We start from the raw sequence: 16,107 nt of genomic DNA, 5'->3' as shown, positions 1-16,107 counted from the left end.
TTGAACGGGTGAATGAAACAGTTAGCCAGGTACTGGTCTAGATACTTTTTTTTAAATGCAGGTTCTCAGGTTCTGTGAGTGCATAGATTCGACCGCATGGAATCTGTTCGCCTGGTATAAGGTCGATCTGGCAGTCGTAAGATTTATGAGGGCGGGGGGGGGGGGGAAGCTTGTTGGCTTGATACTTCTGGAAAACATCCTGATAATCTTGATATACCGGAGGTAGTGGGTTAGCCTCATGATCGTTGGTCGCTCCCGTGACCAAAGGTTCTTTAGTTTGATAACAAGTTTGAGCACATTCGACTGAGAAGGTCAGCCTCTTAGCACGCCAGTCGATGCAAGGATTGTGCGATTCTAGCCATGTCATTCCCAACTACGCTTGTCGAGGGGAGAAGTTTTCCAGCTCCGACTTTCTCAACCTTGCCAACAACCCCTACTGCCTTTCTGGGTGGTTTCACTGGGCACTGAGGAAATGGTCGGCTGACCCGCAATACAAGCACAACTGATGTTGTCTTCTCCTATCCCTTTCAGCCTTGGATAACGGCCCTCGCACTCCACCAATTTGCATGGGTTCAGACACGTCGCTGGTCTTGGAAGCATTTTCCTTTGGGCGCACATAAACCCGAGAGTCCATTCTAGCGCGATCTGCCTTATGGTTCTGTAGTCTATGATCAAGCTGGATGACCAAGTCTATGTATTCAGCACAGTCGCTGGGTGGGTTGACCAATTGAGCTAAAACGTCCTTTAACTCCCCTCAAACCACGGTAAAACAGTGTTGTCCTTTTGTCATCCGGCCAATCAGTTCCCACTATCAGTCTGTTAAAGGTCGCGATGTACGTTAGCAGATCCTGGTTGCCCTGACGCAGAGACAAAAAGCTCATTATCCAATGCCTGACCTTGGGAGTGGCGGGCAAACAACTTCTCCATATCCAGTTGGAACCTCTGGAAGTCTCGCAAGACAGGACCATCCCGATTGACCAGCGGTACCAACCAGTCTGCAGCACGGCCACTGAGGTACGAAAGTACCAAGGCCACCTTAGATTGGTGGTTTGGAAAGGCTCCTGGTCTGCATAGGAAATGTAGACGGCACTGATTCATAAAAAACGCTTATCTTTTTGGGTCTCCTGTGAATCGTTCTGGGGGTGCCAAAGGTACAGCTCCTGGAAGGACCACCTGAACTGGATTGCTTGATGCAGTAGGTACCGTTGATCCCAACCCCAGTAGTGGCGCTTGCCCCGCCTGTGACTGGAGCAGCTGTCTGGCGAGATCATCGGTGCGATCCTTGGCTACAATCAGTTCTCTTCTCAAGGCATTGGTTTCCTGTCTAGCTGAATGTACCTCGGCCCCGAGTTCCCCCAAAAGCTGGGCTGGCTGATCGGTTTGCGAGGTTTCCATGACGCCCAGGTAGAGAATTTGTGTGAGGCTTGGCGTTTGTCACGCTCACCTGGTCTCCACAGGGGCATAGCTCGTGGCCGAAGGACGATGTCTGCACTGGCGTTGCGCTGCTTAAATGATGGTGCTAGCCCGCGTCTTCCCTTCGTTCTCACCTCAGGAGGCGTTTGCCTTGGGTTTTTAAGAGGTGGGCTCTCCGTCCTGCAATCTCTAGCAGGGACGCAGTATGCACAGTCTTTTCCAAGATCAAGTTACTTCACTGATCCTATGGGGGTTGCTGATTTTGGAAGAGCCGGCATCAGCAGGTAAGACTCTATACCAATGGCTGCTTGGAATAGATGCGTAAAGTCTTTGTCGCCCAAGTTTTAACTAGTGTTTGTCCTTTTCTTTCAGGTGCGGTGTCTAGCAGTTTTCGAATGAAGGATTGACTCTCCTTACGATGTTGAGCAGTTTCTTGCAGGTGAGTATAGCGCTATGCGAGGCGCGCTGAATGTCTGAATAGCTTTCTTTTCTGTGCGCGACTAACCTGCTGTGTCTTTTCTATTCTGCAGGTGCGGCGCGATTCCAGGAAGATGATGGAAGAACCACTCAATGAAGTTCCTGGAGGATGCCGACCCCGGGTGAGTGTAAGATGCCCGTGCGGGTACCTTCTTTTCTGCTTCTTCTCTGCAGATGCCGAGGTCCAGGAATAAGCTGAAGGCGAGGCCGGAATGTTAGACTGCAGGTAAGGCCTTTGTTGCTTTAATAACTCCTGTTCGCCTCTATTCCTTTTACAGGTGCCGATGGATTGAAAACTATGGACAGGCGTGGCTGAAGAAGTTCAAGAGCTGAGTAGACCCAGTGAGCGTTACGCTGCAGGAGTGCAGAATAGCGCAAAGCGTGTTCTGTTTGCAGGGTGCGGTTTAAATAGCCTTGCAAGTAGTTCCAGGCAAGTAGTCCCTTAGCCGTACCCTGCCACTTCAGGTAAAGTAGTCCTGCAGCCACACCCTGTACAGAAAGGCTCAGCCTCACTAAACTGAGAATATAGTCCCATGAAGTTCAACACATACTATGAGCCTGGCGCCAGGACTGAGTCCAGGAGATTCTAGGGTACTCCTTTGGGGCTTGATGAGCCCTTAAGGGTGCCAATGTCCGGGAGGGGCTCACCAGTTTCAGGGGTTTGGGAGCATGCACCATGACACCAACAGGTTGGAATGGAAGAAATGTGACAAATCGTACAAGGTACTAATTGTAGACACGAAGAAAAATGTCTTCAATTCTCAAATAGAACAAACTCATAGTACAACCAGTAAACTATTTAGTATCTTAAAATCATTTGAAAAACCTAAAACCTCAGAACTTCCATTTAAAATCTCAAATCAAGACTGTGCCGATATAGCAGCAACCTTCAAGGAGAAAGTGTCTAGGACGAAGGATAAAATCATATTAGCCCAGAGTTCAGTGGCCAACACAGGGGTACTCACTACATCAGGAACGAACAGAACACTTGCTCCTGGTTTCCCATTTTGCCCTATTTCAGTTACGGAGAGGTCTATTATGCCCTCTACCATGCATCCAACAACATGCCCTTTTAATCTCTTACCATCAAAGCTCATCCTGGAACATAGGGGGCCGTTTGCTCCATTTCTTACACAATTCGTAAATGCCTACTTCAGAGACAAACTGGTCCCTCTTGAACTAAAGAAAGTCACCATTACACCTATCCCGAAGAAATCGCATTTGGACCACGCCGATCCCAGCAACCTGAGGCCAATAACAAATATCCAGCTCCTTTTGAAAATATTGGATAGAGCAGCCACAATCCAGCGCCAAGCATTTATGGAGTCCAATAAAAATATTCACGACCAGCAGTCGGGCTTCCGCCATCACTACAGCACGAAGACTGCATTAGTGGAACTCCAATCCCATTGATTAGACATCATAGAAGTAGTGAAATCAGGGATGTTGATAGTGTTGGAGTTTTAGGCGGCGTTCGACCTAGTCAACCACGAGCGTCTACCCGACATGTTCCCAGAAAACGATCAATTGGGTCAAGTCCTTTTTGACGTCTCGAGAATCCAATATCCAATGGGGTGCAGCAGCTTCCCCTGTATCTTCCATTAAATTTGGCATTCCTCAAAAAGCATCCATGTCACCTCTTTTCAACCTATATATGCGTTATTTCTGCTCAGTATTAGAAGACCTAGGGGTCTTCCTCAACAACTATGCCGATGACACGCAGCTGATCGAGCTGCGTGGTGATCACATTCAGGACTCACGTATGGTTAATAACATCTAACACACCATTGAGGGGTACATGTCATCCAACTGGTTATGCCTAAATGGCAAGAAGACAGAGGTACTGATTTTCGGCTCCCCCCAGGCTCGGGCAAAATTGGCACCAGCCTACGCAAACTTTATGTTACAAGGCAATAAGCTCCAGACTCAAACAAAAGTAAAGACTTTGGGAGTTTACATCGAGGCCTCCCTGACTTCGGATGCCCATGTACAAAATCTTTGAAAGACATCTAATTACCATCTCAGGCCCCTTCAAGCCATGCGCCTGTTCCTCAATACAAAGAACTCAGTGACCATTGCTCGTGCAACGATCTCGTCAAGGTTAGACTACCCGTAACATCTTGTTAAGCAGAGCTTCAAAATCCAAACTCCGAACAGGTCAGGTCATTCAGTATGATGCAATTCGGGTAGCTATGGCTATCCCAAGGAGAACACACCTACAATATTAGGAAAGAGCTTCACTGGTTACCAGTACAAGAAAGGCTACAGTTTAAAATGGGCCTACCAATACACCACTTGCTATGTGGTACGGCCCCGGAATACCTTAAAACATTGGTCATTCCATAAACTCCAGCCAGAAATCTGCAATCATCCTTTCTTGTCCAGTTGCAGAAATCAGAGTGAGGAGAGGCAGAGGACTAGGGTAGATCTTTCCAGGCAATGGCACCAGCCGCTTTCTGGAATTCCCTACCTCTTAAAATCAGAGCGACCGATTATCTGAGCCACTTAAAAAAGAAAACTGAAAACATCTTTTCAGGTAATTTCCTGGGGTGCCTGATCCCATCTCTGTCTGACCTATATATTCCTTGGGTGCACATCTGTTGTCTTATGTCCCGTGCGTAAGTTGTCTCCTGTGTAATTGTTTGCGCCCCAATGCCTGCAGGCTGTTGAGCGCATAATAAATCTTACCTTTTTTTTTTTACATGAAGTCATGTTTCATGCAAGTTACCATAGGAGACATGGTTTCTTTAAAGTCCTTCATGGTCCATTCTTTATGGTGACATGGAGAACTCTCCGACATGGTAGATACCTGAATGGAAGATTGTGCCTATGTTTCTGCACCCCATCATCCTCCTGCAAATCCTCAGTCTGAACTGTCGTCCAGGCCATTTCGCTGCATCAAAGCAGTGAGCGTTTTACCTTCCTCAGGGTACGTGTCAGAGCGTGTGTTGGGAGTGGCTGTAGTTGTGGGCTTTTTGGGGTCCCTTGGTTTTAAGTTGTGAATTGTGTCTGTTTAATGGTGTAGATGCCTACTGCAGTCAACAATAGTGTGCATACCCTGTTTTTTGTATTTATGGGTTGACCCTAACCCCTCAATTTCTGTCTCGAGATCTGCCGTGCTAGTGCTTATGCTTGTATGTGTGTGCATATGCAGCCTCGATTGCCAGAGGGCTTCTCAATAACTAATCTTGAGAATGAGCCATAGGAGCTGGGAATATGTTGCGGATTTCATCTACTGGCACCTCCTCAGGTGGCTGTCAGAGGTCTGTCTCGACCCCGGCATCTGAGTCCTTGACCTCAAGTTCCATTGTCAGAGCACTGAAAATCGCTATGTGCAGAGTTTGCCTGCGTGGCGTATGCAGCCCAGTGCTTTTGGCAGCGCTTCCATAGTGTTTTTGTGCTCACATTTTTGGCATGCCCTGCATGGATTTCTTTAGCACAATCCCTTGGTAAGCAAGTATTGCACACATGTGTGTCTTTCCACAAGTATTTGGAATTAGACCATAGGCAGAACCTACATGGGGTGCACCCCATTTGGGCATCTGACCTAGCCTTGGTATCTGGCAGAGAGGGGGATTGGAGGAGATGTGGGGGGGGGGGGGGGTATATATTCCCTAGGACATTCAGCCAATTTTAAAATATAAACACCACCCCCAACTCTTCCCACTGTACGCCTGTATCAAACAAAGTCGTGGTTGAATGCCTTTGCTCTTCCTCAAAATCTAAGAAATTTCTCAGCAACAATCAAGCTAATTTGCGTTGAGCGGCATACATTTTTCACCTTCTCCAAGTTGCAGCCATCCGATTGGGGAAAGGTTAGCTCCTGCAAATCTTGTACTTTCACAAGTTGGTCAAATAGCTCGCAAGCTGTTGCACGCAGCCTGTGAAATTGTGACATTTGTATGAGAGAGTTGTTAAAGTGATGAGAGCTTGTTGGAACTGTGGATCCTGCGCTATTGTATGTGTTCCTTCCTTGTTCAGTTGCCTGCCGCCTGTAGGTGGCTCTCAGAGTGACAAAGCTCCCGATGTCCCAGTGTTTGATAATGCTTTTCTGGGTGACTGAGATCCAATGGTTTGTACTTTGGCACTGGTCAGGGGTTCCTTGATATTTAATGAGTGTTAATTTCCACACATGGTAGGTGTTTGCAATAATTGTCGATTTATTGCTTTTGAGGTACTTTAACCATAGATTGTCACTTTTGTGACATACATATTAGTTGTTCAAGGCTTACATATGGTTCAGAGTATGCCCAAGCAGATCACTGCGAGACCAGAGAACACACAGACCCCCCCAACTGGGCAGAGGTACTAACCATTACAGTTGCTGAGTAATTGAGATTCACATTCACCCATCCCGGAACAGGCAAACTTCACAATTGCCTTGAGAAAGACCTCAAAGGTTGAAACACGTGTCGGCACTAATGCAATCTAAAGGAATTGCATACTTTGAACCATATGTAAGCCTTGAACAACAAATATGTATGTCACAAAAGTGACAATGATTAAAGTACCTTAAGAGCAATAAATCGACAATTATTGCAAACACTTACCATGTGTGGAAATTAACACTCATTAAATATCAAGGAACCCCTGACCAGCGCCAAAGTACAAACAATTGGATCTCAGTCACCCAGAAAAGCATTTGTATGAGATTGCCTAATAAGCTACAGCGATTAGGCCAGGGCTATTTAGAATTAGGCTGCAAAGTCAATTGCTAAATGTGAATGTTAACAGCTTCTCCCAAATCCCCCTCGTGCCAAATGAGTGCCATAAACGGCTGTCATGAAAGATTTCACACTTGGCAGTACCGTGGCGGGGCTGTAAACCCAGGTTGCAAGTGTTCGAAGCCCTGCACTTAACCACAAGAGCAGACTGTTGGTGCACTTTTATACTTCCCTCGCAACGTTAAATATATAAAATTGCAGGGTAAATGCAAGGTGTGCGCCACCAATCTGCAAGTTGTACCCAAATAAAACATTTCAGTAATGGCTTCCCAGACCACCATACGCGTGAGGAAGAATAATGGACAATGAATGCTCTGAAATCCCCTGTGCTCGCATTAACTATGCTGGAGTCTCTGTTGGTGCCCTCTCTCTGAAATAGGTCATACAAGCAAAAGCCAAACTCATTCTTCACACGGACTGCTCTGCACCACAATAATGGTTAACTTTAAACATTGACTCCGCATTGCCTTTTAACAGGCTTGTTCTAGAAGCTCGTGTAGTGACATTCAATACATGTATCCATCATGTATACATTTCCTCAGTTTGCACAAGCTACATTTCTTTTAATCAATTTACACTTTTGGCTACCTCTAGAAAGTTAAGAAAGCGGAATCAAATTTTCTATAAAATGAACATCGCCATTAGATGGCCCAATGTCATGGCAGCTCCAACCACTGGGTTTTCAGAAACTAGCAACTTGTAAGAAAGGGCTTAAAAAGCCAGATTGGATTTTGAAAAATGAAAAATAGAAGGACTAGACTCGAATGGTTTCAAAGTCAAGACTGGTTAAGGATATCACACAAGGATATGGGCCATCTGGTATGCACAGGCATTTAACCGGAAATCCAAATTACAAAGTGGCACCCCTAGAAACAACAAGAACAGTGTTAGGTTGACAAACGTACAGTTTAAGGGTTACAGTGAATTCAAAATAAATGTGTTCAACGTGTAATACTTTATTACAGAATCAAGTTGTCTGCACCATAATGCTGCATTTTATCGTCACTAGTGAAATGTGTTCCTTGGTTACATAACTCTGCTTACAGTTGAACAGGTGGAGATGCATTGCTTGTTAATGTAACAGACAAACCTAGTAGAAAAGAGAATCCCTGTACAACAGTAGCTAATAATTTAAATAGTTTGCTTCTCAAAATCAGGAATTAACATTAAATGATATGACCTTGTCTTTAGCCTCATATACAAATAAATTACCATACAAAGAAGTTTAGCTTAACTTAACTTGCACCTATGAAGGCATGGGATTTGTACCTATTAAAAAAACTGTTAAAATCAAGAGCTGCTACAAAGAATGAGGTAAACCGAAGACACCCTTTACTGCGGCCTTCAGAGAAATGGCTTTTTTCTATTGAGTTCTAGTTGCACGCCACAGTGTTTTGCTGGTAGAGCATTAGGAGTGCTCTTCCAGGAAACGTTCGTATATACACTGTATACTGCATCAGCAAAAAATATATATTTATATAAATATAAGGAAGAGGCCGCCCACCATGCCAACCCACCAGACCCCAAATGTTCATGAACGGGGAGTCTCCTGTGGAGGAGCGAGAAAAAACAAGCGTAGTCTAGTGTTTACTTTATATTACAGGTTTTGATCTGTTGGCGCCTTGGTGCAGAAAATGCAAGCTTCATCCATTTTGATACTCAAACAGCATTCAATTCTTGAAGCTGCAACGCGCGCATCTCTTAGACAGTGAGGCCAGCCCCACTTGGACTCAATATGCAACGCTCGTCTACTGCAAAGTTCAGAAATAATTGAACTTTGAAAATTATTAGAAGTTAAAAATAGAGATAGGTACAATATGCTTCTCAGTGTAAAGCATTCTTCGCTAGCTCCCATCACAGTGCAGACCTGACTGCATTAATATGCGCAGGAGATAAAAGTCAATGCTGTCCGTATTTGGTAATGAAAAAGGCTCTCCTTTTTGTATCCAAAGTGCATAGTAAAATCCTTTCAAAGCGTTCCTTTTGGGTAAAGTTCAGTAGTCCCATCTCGAGCATTCCTCCCAGAATGCAACATGCTTTGATGACTTGTTTTCGTCCAGAAAAAGCCAGAAAATTATATCTAAAAAAATTAATGTCACGAAGTTCAGACATTCATCAGCCAGGTAAACAAACTTTGCCAGCAAAAAGTAGTCCCACTATCGTAAAGAAAATGGATAAAACAAACAGTACATATGAGGAGCCAACTACTGTGTTGTGAGGCAGTTTGTAGGGTTGGCCACCAACTTCATTGATGTAAAATCCTATTGGAAATATTAGGGCTGCCATACAGAAAAGGATCACTACAAAAAAAGAAAACAAAAACAGCAAGTTAGCACCAAGGGAATACACACAAAGCACACAAGATACATCGACCAAAACTTCTTACGTTAATCGGATAGCAAGTGACAGATGAGGCTACATAAAATACAGATTCCATACTACAAATAAAAATAAAAAAAAAATTTAAAAAAAGAGTAGCTTAAACCTTTGCATTTGAGATTTTTTTTTAGCTACCCAACTCTAGGCCCACCCTGCTCATTCTTTTCATAAGTGCATATTTTCATGAGGAATATTTTTTAAAAAGTGAACGTGAATTGTTTATTTCGATAACACTGTTTAAAGAACCATAGGTATGTTTTTTTTTTTTAGATATGATAAACATAAAAAGACAGTGCTTTGTAAACGTCACCAAAGAAAGCATTACATGGCTAACACTCATCTGGGCAGTTTGAGAAGAATACACATTCCAGTAGTAAGTGCTCACTCAGAGTGCTTGTACACATGGCGTCTCTGGTCATATCAAAACTAAATTAAAGGTAATCAGAATTCTCAAAATTGCAATATTGAAAATGTGTAAAACAATTGCAAAATGTCTGCCATTCCACTGGAACGCAACGCGCAGCTATTAAATCAAAAACGATGCATTCATCCCACTCTTCTTGTAGAAGGACACTATTTGCATTAAATTACTGAGAAATCTGTGCAGCAGACATTGGGCAAATTAAACTTAATTTGACGTTAAAAAGCGAAAAAAAATCAGCCAACAAAGGCACACATTTCTATTGTGAAAAATACAAACAGGATAATTCTTGGCTTAGTCGCACACATGGGAAAACCTATAATGAATGTCAGTGATTGAAGGGCAGATTGAGAACCCGACTGGTCAGCGTTTCATTAAGGACATGGCTCATTCTAAGCCGACAAACGCCTGAAGGGTAAAAAGGATAACACATGTTCTGTGGGTTTTTAATGAGGACATGGTAGACTGGGCAGTCTGCGAGCTGGTGCCTAACCAAAAAAAGGAAGGAGCACCAATAAGGAGAGGGGGGAGGTGCACAGAACCAGCTTAAGATGTGGATTAAAATCGCATGAGCAGGCAACGCAACCTTACAGATACAAAGACAATAGGGGTGTATTTACAGGGAGATGGCAGCTACAGACAGTGGTGACAGCCACATTGGTTTGCGGGGTGGGGAGAAGAGGGGTATTGTTATTTGAGAGGGTGGGTTCCATTCACAATAAAGTAGAAGGCCCTTCAAGGAACACAGAGGGTGTGAGTTATTTTGTATGTCCCGTGGTAGGCAGTTCCAGCAGATGGGGCAGAGAGGTGGGGAAAAGGAAGATGTAAAAAGACGGGTAAGGGATGGACTGATTGAGGAGGGTGCAATGGGGAGAGTAGCACAAGAAATAGGCAGTCAAATTGGGGGAAGGGATCCAAGTAGGGATATAAAGACAAGTAGTAGAAACTTGAAGGGAGAGGAGCGGGTGAAGAGTGTGCACAGTGTAGTTGAGAACTATAGCAAACGGAACAGTAAATCCATTCGGGGGCTCGAGCAGCAATCAATATGACCGAGAACCTGATAGAAGAGGAGAGGTTGTATGGAATGGTAGGCGAGGAGGGGATGGGGGCGTTTCCCGATGTTGAGCCCCGCGCAGCAATGGATGGGATGAAGATTGGCGCTTTAGGATTGCTATCAAGGAGGGTTGGAGGGACGGGAGGTGTACAGCAGCCTTCTAGATATCACCTAAAATAGGGTATGCAGTGATTAGAGAGAATAAAAAAAGACAATATTTTAACGAATAAAAAACCCGTAAAAATACAGATTTAAAAATAAAAATAATTTTAAAAAAAGATGTGGGGGTAAGGTGATCAATCGGTGGGGTTATAAACATGGGGAAACGGGGGCTAGGAGGACCCCCAAAAATTATATTTTTCATCGTTTGTTTTGTTACAATTTTATTCTGTATTTTTTCATTCGAGAAAATCACATTGAACCCTAAAATAGTTGAAAACCATGGTGCCCTGCTATTTATAGTTTTTGCATTAGACTGGTATTCTCGGTTTAGCAAGGGAAATCGGTTGTATATGTATTCATGTAACAGCAGAGGGAGCCGTCACTTTCGAGGATGCCAGCCTTCACCCGAAGACAAAACATGCATGTGGTCATTCACTAATTTTCTGCAATATACGAACCAGTCTTCTGTTGAAAATTATGTCTCAGAAGTCGCAGTGTAATTTGTTAAGGTAGTAATTAGCATAGTAACAGCACAGATGCCTAAAATGTATGGTGCTGACGTCATTGCAGCAGCAGCTTAGAAAATGATCACCACTTGTACTTAAAATAATCTTCAAATGATCACCCAAGCAGCGACCTTCCCTTCTTTTATAAGGGAGTTGTCACTATGTATTCCAACGATCAAACTGAATAGACCTGAACTGCTTAAAAAGGTATGAATACACGCATTGGTACCCATTTCGTTATCCTCTGACAAAGCACTGGCAGTAACGCCTCAGGCCCCCCGCCCTCCGCTGTACAGCACCAACCGACACCCAATGCAGCCAGTTTTTTCACTGTAGATGTCACACAGCGTATGATTAAAGGTGACAGCTGGGAGGGTGTTCTCACAGATGGCTCAAGGAAAACTGGTCTCAGCTGGTTCAAGGATTTTGAAGGAATGGTTTCTCGGGGCCATTTCTTTCCCTCTCTCACCTCGAAAGCCACGACCCTCCCTAGCCAAGGCATCCTTATTCCCCAAGTTAATATATACCGAGGTTTGATGCCCCCCGCCCGCCCTGTTCCCCTGTCTAAAGCCTAATCTAGGTGGCCGGCATCGCCTATAGCCTTGTCTATCTATCCTCCCTCTGGGATTTTCTAGACTGACCCTACACCATCACAATGGTTAGTTCGCTAAAAGGGATAATGGGGTGTACCTATGAGATATGCTGCAAAATTCTGTCTTCTGCATATCATGCTCATTCTACCTTTGGTTCTCGGATGCTTGCCTCTTACTACTCTTCCCCATCCAACTCCACTACTACTTCTTGCATAGTCTTCCTCAGACATCTCTCACTACTAACCCTTGCCTCCTCCAATCTCTACACTACTGCTCCCGCCTACAGCCCCACACCTACTCAGATGTTCCTCTCATCCCCACTTCACATTTACTCCTAGTCTCACTCGCTTCTCTTTCACGCACACTCCCAACACAGCAACATTTGCACTCATTGCGCCTCCACACCATCTTCCTTCCTTCCTGCTGGTCTCAGTCTGCCACCTCATCTTCTAACCTCACTCAAACAACCCAAAACTTCCTGTTTCCTGCTGCTCTTTGATCCCCTTCTATCCGCTGATTAGTTCTCTGACCCTGGCCAATCAGGCACAGACGTCCCTGCCCAGTAGGTATCAGTTAATTTTGTTTGCATGTCCCTGGCCAAAGGCTGCCGCACCAGTCTCGCTGCAGTGGAGGATGGCATGCGGTGCATGGCGGCGGTAGCAGCCACACAAAACCTCTGGTTCCTCCTTCAGTTGCTCCCTCTCTTTCCCAGCAGTGTTTGTCCACCGCTGCGTAGGACTCATTGTAGATTAGCAGAAGCTCCAACTCTTTCCACTGTCTCTTGCTCCACAGTTGGGTTTCGGTGAGAGTTGACATGGGATGCTGATGGGTTGTTGTCCTATGGGTGGTCTCCTCCCATATCTGGTTTCTTTGCTATTTCAAACTTGGCTAGCACTTTGGTTAAGAGCAATGTGGCGCTGCAAATTGGTATTGCACGTGTAAAGACTAGCAGTTGGGGAGGGGACAGGAATTGGGCCTGCTCAACTGCCACTGCCACCACCCCTTGAAGGCCTCACCTTAGGCAGAGAGGGGTTCCTATGTCCTATTGACAGGGTCAGGCTATGGACCTTGCCATATGGCTGTGAAGGAGGGAGAGCAATGAATACGTACCAGAATCACCATGAAGGTAATGTTTCTTTACTCGGGCCTGCACAGTTGGGAAGGAGGGAGAGCAGGATGCCAAAAGTGCTTGGTTGAGGAGACAACAGATGTCTGGCCGAAGTTCAAGGAAAAAGACTGCATAAACCCTGCTGGTCAAAAGGAAGCATACCCTTCCTGGAAGATTCATTAAGAGTAATGCTTTACAAAAGCATGTGGAGTGGGCCAAGTAGCTACACTGCTGATTACCTGCAATAAATAGCTCTCAGAATGGGCACCGATGCTACCATGGTTCTGGTGGGATAAACGTGAAGTCGGTGAGGAATAGGAAGGTAGGATACCTATTAAGCTCTGGCAACACGGAAGAATCTTGCAATGGTACCTTTTGCCACTTTTTTCCCCCTGAAGAAAGACCAGCATATGTTATGAAAAGATGGTCAGATTGTCCTAAATTTAATTTGGATAGAACCAAGAGTTCCCAAAATATTGAGACTGTCGAGTCGTCTGTGCCAAAGAGGCATGAGGTTGCCCATGTAAGACGAAGAAAAAAGGAAACTGTAGAGTGGCTTTATTCCTATGGAAGATGACAGAGGAGCATCATCGGAAGAAAGGGCTCCCCTATTCTACTAGCTGAAGTGATTGCAACTAAAAACAGTCTTCCAAGATATACGGTCGGAGCAGCCAAGGGATCAAAAGGTTTATGCAGTGTAGCAGCTAGATGGGATCACATTGAATAATCTGCTGCAGTGTTAATGAAAGACAATCACTATATTTGACTGCTTTATTATTTAAGGATATTATCTCCTTGGGAGTGTTCAGTTAAGCAGCAAGAGCCGAAAGGTAGTGTATCTAAGCTTGTCCTGGCTAGGTAAGGTTAAAAAACATTCTCCAGGGAGGCCTTAAAACGATCCATGTTCTCTGCCAGGGCTCCGTGGCACAATCAGTCATTTGCTTTTGTATTGTCTTTTTGTAGTGTCTTTTCCTCGCAGCAAACAAGATGGAAAGATTTTCTGCGATCCCAAAGCAAGAATATACCAACTTTACAGGAGCAAGGTGCTCCAGCACTGCATCCACTTGCTGGACTAGGTCCAGAACCTTTGGAAGGGTTTGAAACCAACCCTTTGATGACCCAATATAGCCCAAGATCCATATTTGTCAAGGCCAGTGAGGCCAATCAAGGTTGGACGCATCAGTGATGCAACAAAATCCCCACTCCTGGATGTGATGCATAGTCCAGAGTCAGATCATTGCTCTATGCCACACATACTTCTATTTTTGGAAAGCCTCGCTGATGGAAAATTGGCTTGATAAGACTTGTTCATCCTCCGTGTGTGGGGAATGTATGAACGGTTATATATGTGATCTTACCAACCACAATTACAGAGTGGTACATTCTACTGTGGACAAAAATCCCTCCTTTTCCCCCCCACCCTTTTCAAGCCATCCCGACCCATTTTAACCCCTTACCGCACTACCCTTTATATATTTAATCTTTTCATTGTTTTTGAACGCTCCATTATGTACCACTCTGTTTTGTTCACAATAAAATGACTGAAGACCGCATGAACCTGTTCAGGACATCAGAAAGATTTTCTCCCTCTGGGTAAGATGTTACACAGTGAAGGTGTTTCAGGAGACACCACCCCAGAGTTTGGAGGCGAGAAGAGGGAGATTTTGGTCATCACTGCCTGTTTAAATGTTATGCTATTCTGCACAGAATCGCCACAGTAGTAGTTGGGGCGCCTGATCCTTGGCCAACATATTGTGTCCCCACCAGGGTGCTCAAGCACTTAATCTACTTGAAGAATAGTGAGCAAAATGAGGAACGCGATAGTGGCTGGAGGACATATGGGAGATTGGGCAATGGGAAGTGCCATCCATTTAAATGATGGTCTTCTGGAGAAAGTTAGAGAATAGATGTGTTACGATAGCATAAGTAATTTGGTTACATGGCAGTTTTGGAGAGCTACTGGTTAAATAATGAGTGGTGTTGGGTTTAGGAGGGGCTCAAGAACATACTCTGGCAATCCTGGTAGAAATGTCAGATCTATATCTATATCTGCTGCATACAATTTAACTACTGAATATATTTACCAGATGGTACTTCTGGGACTGCCAAGCCAATCATAATTCAGATGTCTTGTCCAAGAGTTCTAAGTCATTTCATCGACGGTCGAAATTTTGATGGGTTTTTTACTGGAAAAAAAAAACTTGAAATGTTTGTTTCCTCACCCCCCAAACCTCATCTCCTGTAATAGTTTTTTTTTTTTTACTATTCCCGACCCCCACCCGTTACATACACTTTCCCAACCTCCCCTATATATTACAAAAATACTCGTAAAAAACCCATCGAAATTCCGACCGTCTATGAAAGGACGTTATACTGTCCAAGAGTGGGACACTCAAAGGGGAAGTTGTTGTTTGTGGAGGAGTGGGAAAGGTGAGAGATGAACTGGGGTGAGGAGTAAACAAATAAATAAACACTCTGGAGTCGCTATCTTCTGTATGTAATCTGAGGTTGAATAGGTTGTTTTCCAAGCTTTGAACTTGATAATCTATATAAAATTTGCAATTGTGTGGTTCTGTAAGTATTAGTACAATTAAATAGCTGTTGGCTCAAAGGCTAATGAATAATGGAAGAAGAGCCCTTATGACTGGGCCCGTTAGAGCATCAGTTTAGCTTTCAATGGATTTCAGCCTTACCTAAGAACAGAGCACGCTTGAGTTTGGTGAGACTTAATTATATATTTCTTTAGCTCACTTTAAATATCACAGTTCATCTGAGTGTTGGTCAATTGTTACATTAGGTTTGTACAGTAATGTTACGAAAAGTCTCATACAAGACAACACTTAAGTTGCCAATGAGGAAGATTGATGAATAAACCCAATCCTAAACGAGTCAACCAGTTTGAGCGATAACTAGCTAAAACGAGCTCTAGGCCAATGACTGGAAAGCAATGTAAGTGAACTGAATTGTACGCGTTTCAAATAAACAGTACTTCATAGAAATGCCCCCTAAAGATATTTCTAAAAGGTTATACATATGTGATGCTCTATAGCCTTCAGTCATTAGTGGTAGAGGGGATACATTATTACGAGCAAGGCTGTTATATTCGCTTATAATTAATATTGGCATGTCAGTAACTGGTGCTAGCCGGGCCAAAGAAAAAGCACAAGAATACAACCCCCACCAAGTAGTAATATTGTGTACTGCATTGTAGCGATAGATAGGGAAAACTTTTATAGTATGCCTTACGCAGACTAAGTTCCGATATTACAG

The 16,107-nt window shown here is 44.1% G+C and overlaps 1 protein-coding gene across 1 annotated transcript in view; it reads right to left on the bottom strand.

Moving 5' to 3' along the window:
• Positions 1–7,550: 7,550 nt before the first annotated feature.
• MOSMO (modulator of smoothened) overlaps positions 7,551–16,107 on the bottom strand; it is a 176,454-nt gene continuing 167,897 nt past the window's right edge. The window contains exon 3 of the mRNA XM_069647678.1: positions 7,551–8,914. Coding sequence (XP_069503779.1) covers positions 8,730–8,914 — 185 coding nt within the window. The 3' untranslated portion in view covers positions 7,551–8,729. The remainder of the gene's footprint in view (positions 8,915–16,107) is intronic.

The sequence above is a fragment of the Ambystoma mexicanum genome, chromosome 2q, assembly GCF_040938575.1.
Source record: "Ambystoma mexicanum isolate Mex_15411 chromosome 2q, UKY_AmexF1_1, whole genome shotgun sequence".
Taxonomy (NCBI): Eukaryota; Metazoa; Chordata; class Amphibia; order Caudata; family Ambystomatidae; genus Ambystoma; species Ambystoma mexicanum.
This window is presented reverse-complemented; position numbering and strand designations above follow the sequence as displayed.